At 51.4% G+C, this 3,992-nt stretch overlaps 4 protein-coding genes across 4 annotated transcripts; 1 reads left to right on the top strand and 3 right to left on the bottom strand.

Annotated features, from left to right (window-relative positions):
* Positions 1-743: 743 nt before the first annotated feature.
* On the top strand, positions 744-1,271 carry GNI_090530 (hypothetical protein; the record flags this gene model as incomplete). Its single annotated transcript, XM_011132529.1, has 1 exon — positions 744-1,271. One exon carries the CDS (start codon positions 744-746, stop codon positions 1,269-1,271), a length of 528 nt encoding a protein of 175 aa, XP_011130831.1.
* A 99-nt stretch (positions 1,272-1,370) lies between these two features.
* GNI_090520 (hypothetical protein) lies at positions 1,371-1,802 on the bottom strand (the record flags this gene model as incomplete). The annotated part of the gene is made up of 1 exon (XM_011132528.1): positions 1,371-1,802. One exon carries the CDS (start codon positions 1,800-1,802, stop codon positions 1,371-1,373), a length of 432 nt encoding a protein of 143 aa, XP_011130830.1.
* Positions 1,803-2,455: 653 nt separating this feature from the next.
* Positions 2,456-2,845, bottom strand: GNI_090510 (hypothetical protein; the record flags this gene model as incomplete). Its single annotated transcript, XM_011132527.1, has 1 exon — positions 2,456-2,845. The coding sequence occupies one exon, from the start codon at positions 2,843-2,845 to the stop codon at positions 2,456-2,458; it is 390 nt and encodes a 129-aa protein (XP_011130829.1).
* A 379-nt stretch (positions 2,846-3,224) lies between these two features.
* On the bottom strand, positions 3,225-3,710 carry GNI_090500 (hypothetical protein; the record flags this gene model as incomplete). The annotated part of the gene is made up of 1 exon (XM_011132526.1): positions 3,225-3,710. The coding sequence occupies one exon, from the start codon at positions 3,708-3,710 to the stop codon at positions 3,225-3,227; it is 486 nt and encodes a 161-aa protein (XP_011130828.1).
* Between the last annotated feature and the right edge of the window lie 282 nt (positions 3,711-3,992).

Genomic DNA, 3,992 nt, shown 5'->3' with positions numbered 1-3,992 from the left:
CGACAGAAGAGAACACCAGCGACAGAAGACAACACCAGCGACAGAAGACAGGCAGAGAAAAGGTATAACGAAGGCCGACAGTCTTTTACAAAAACTGACATAGGAAGAATTCAACGAAAATCCACCCTCCCTATTTTTGCCATCAACTTTGCCATTGAATCCTGCCCACGAATTATACACCGAGAACCTCCTGCAGGGAATTCACATGGCCCGCCATGCTGTTGATGAGGAGATGCTCATCAGTGAGGTTTTGTCAGCGCTCAGTAAGCCGTGTTAACAAGGAAGAATCATCCACCCCACGAGGAGCATGGTCAGCCGTTAACAAGAGCCACCTTCATCTTCACGCCGTGGTTAATGTTGAATGCATTGGAACTGAAGCAAGAGAGAAACTATAGAAATAGATCCATCGAGCACAGTTGCACTATGTTAAAAAAAAAAATTGGTGCTGGAGCATACGACATAACAGCGTCACTCATTATGTTCCAGAAGTCGCAACGGAGCAGTGAGCTGTCAGGGTGTGTGCTTGGGACTTGTCGGTCGTCTTTAGAGGTGTACAAGAATTTTGGCACAGCGCGAACTCTCTGCAACCGTCGATGGCCACCTGACAGCCCGTTTGTTGTATCCCGTAGGAGCCGAGTGGGCGGGTGAAGGGTGCCGGGCGGGTGAAGGGTGCCGGGGACAACGAGACCAGGTGAGGATGTTGTTTTGTCTGGTCGTCGGTTTTGCTTCCTTTTTTTGGTTCAATGGCACGGGCGATACTTGGAGAGAAGAAGTCGGGGCATTCGGTGAGTGCAGCTCTTGCGTTGGTATGCATTGACGCTCCGAATACCCGTATGATGGTGCGAGGATGCGAAGGTCAGCAGTTGTCCGAATTGCTCTCGGCTGGTGGGAGCCCTGAGATGGTGACGATCAGGCCAGCTGCAGTTGAGGGTGCGGAGCCGGGCGAGCAATTTGGCGTTCTGCATATCGACGACGTATTACGTTCGGAAGAAGTAAAAAGACTTGCTGCGACCGCTCACAAAGCAACGGGCAATATCCCCCTGGATGTCGAGAGCCACTTCACGCCCGAGGGACTCTACATCGAAACCAAGAACTCCGGTATAACCAACGGCAATCAAAACGCGCTGAACCACATCGAAGGCACCCGTTCATCGGACGGACGCATTGTAGCGACACTTCATTTCGGCGCCAGAAAAGCAAAGCCAGAAAGTTCAAACAAACCTTTATCGAGTTTCCTCTGGAAGAATTTTATGCGAACAAACAAACACTGATACATACTTTCTAACCATCATCACACCGCGCACGCACCATGGTGAGCACACCGCGCACGCACCGTGGTGAGCACACAGCGCACGCACCGTGGTGAGCAACTATGTAAAATAGAATGTCAATCGGAAACTTTCGGGTGTCGCTAGATCAACCTTCATGTCGCTTAGGACCTTGCCATCACCATTTGTTATCCTGCTATTAGCCATCACGAATTGCCCAGCGGTGTCGACGAGTGACAGACAAGCCTCGTGAGCCCAATATCGATCTCGACTGGTGGCACCAAGTGCCAGTCTCCGCACTTCTTCTGAACACAAAACGTCGTCGACTCTAATTCTCTGGTTCGGTGTCAAGCCGGCCGCGACTGGACGGATCGTGGCAGTCTCTTCACTCCAACTCGCCAAGAGGAAATTCTCTAATTTCGTAACATCTCGAACTCGCACAGCCATCCGGGTATTCGGAGCATCTATGCACAATAACGCAAGCGCTGCACTCACGAATTGTGGTTTCTTCTCACTAGCAATAGCTCGTGCCATCGGCAAAAAAAATCTGATTCCGGGCAGATCGAACGGACGAACGAGCATCTGAGTGGACGAGCATCTGAGTGGACGAGCACCTGAGTGGACGAGCACCAAAGCCTGAATGCAGGAGGCTGAATGGAGGGAGCTGTTGGTGATAAAACGTTCATGTCGTCAATGAAAAATCACAATGGCACACGCCTGTGGATCCTGGTTGTTAGCCCGGCTCAAAACACACACGCGATCGACGCTGACGCGCGACCCGCCTGGTCGGCCCTGACGCGCGACCCGCCTGCCTCGCTACCGCGTCTTGCACGCAGTTCATTGAAGCGTCCTGCGTAACTAACTCCATACAGGCGCGCCGCCAAAATCGATCTTGACGTACTCCCAACGCACTCGATTACCGCGGCAAAAAATGTTTGCGGGGGTAGATAGATATCAATATATACCGTGAAGGCCACAAGCGGTACAGCTGGTCGATACATGTCTGGAGACGATCGATGTGTCATTGAGGGGAGGCTATTGGACGACCGATAACCAGTGAAGGAAGAACCAATCAAACCAGAGCAAGGTATCTCCAGTGGCCAACACTTCCGTAGTCTGAAAGTAAAAAAGCTGACTGGCATATATTCGACTGACTTATATCCGGCTGGCTTATATCCGGCAAGGTACTACAGGTAGATTATTTTACGATACTCTCGACGTTTTGGTGTGCTAAACTTGAGTTTCACCTTAAAGGACTCTTTTGACACGAACTGTCCGGTAACAGAAGAGAGGGACAGGCCATTACCGTTGGTGATGCCACAGCCCGATGACACAGCCATGGTCTTAAAGTCGCGAAGAGCGGCCACGATTCGACGGGCCCGTTTTCTTGCACTCTCGTCAACGTTAATGATAGCTCGTTGTACTGAATGGGACGCCACTACGTGATCGATATTCAAATGCTTGAGCTGATCACATTGTTCATCAGAACGTGCTCCTAAGACCCAGATGGGTAAAGAACTCCAACCGGCCAAGAATAGGTCCTCCAAATTCTTGGGGTCAGAGAGCTGCAGTTCCATCCTGGTGTTCGGGGCGTCAATGCAAATATTGCGTGAACCGCATCAACCGATCGCGTTGATTTCTCCTCGCTTTGAACCGCGCGTGCCATCGGAAAAAAAAGAACCGGAGTCCGTTCTCATCCGCAGAGAGGCATAGGTCTGCTGATGCGAGTGAATGTCAACAGGGGGTGGTTGGTTGGTTGGTCTTGGAACACACAATGCGACGACCATACGTTCGGTTTGAAAGGTAAAAAGACCACTGGATTAAATCCCCATCAAAGTGCTTTCGTCTTAGCACTCTTTGCCACACACACTCTTTGCCACACACACTCTTTGCCACACACACTCTTTGCCACACACTCTTTGCCACACACTCTTTGCACACACACTATTGGATACATTATTGGCTACACGGCGTCCCGTATCGACGACGCCCCGTATCGACGGTGCCCTGTATAGACGGTGCCAAAGTAGAATACTGTACTCTACCATAATCCTGACGATCCGATTTTATGTTACCGAAGTTAAGCTCTATTGTAAAGAACTCATTTGACACGATCTGACATGTAAGAAACGAGAGCGGCTTGCATTCGCCGTTAGTTATTCCGAAACTCACCGGAGCGATTAAATTTTTGAAGTCGTGAAGAGAATGTGCGACCTGACGGGCACGTTTTCTTATTCTCTCGTTGGCGTTAACAATAGCCCCTTGCACTGCTCGGGACGTCACTACGTGATCGATATTCAATAGCTTACGCTGTTCATTAGAATGCTGTTCAGTAGAACGATGTTCATTAGAACGGGCTCCTGAGACCCAGGTGAGCGAGGGGCTCCAACCGGCCAAGAATAGGTCCTCCAAATTCTTGAGGTCAGAGAGCCGTAGCTCCATTCGGGTGTTCGGGGCGTCAATGCACAACATCGCAAGAACTGCGCTCACCGATCGCGCCGATTCCCCTCGCTTCGAGCCGCACGCGCCATCCGATAAAAAAGCTACCCGGAGTTCGTTCGCGCGTAAACATCTCCCCACTCGGCTGCATCGACGACCCCACTCGGCTGCATCGACGACCCCACTCGACTGTATCGACGACCCCACTCGGCTGCATCGACGGCCCCACTCGGCTGCGTCGACGACCCCACTCGGCATCGACGACCCCACTCGACTGTACCGACG

The sequence above is a fragment of the Gregarina niphandrodes genome (assembly GCF_000223845.1).
Source record: "Gregarina niphandrodes unplaced genomic scaffold scaffold00018, whole genome shotgun sequence".
Lineage (NCBI taxonomy): Eukaryota > Apicomplexa > Conoidasida > Eugregarinorida > Gregarinidae > Gregarina > Gregarina niphandrodes.
The sequence above is the reverse complement of the archived record's forward strand: the minus strand, read 5'-3'. Positions and strand labels throughout refer to the sequence as shown.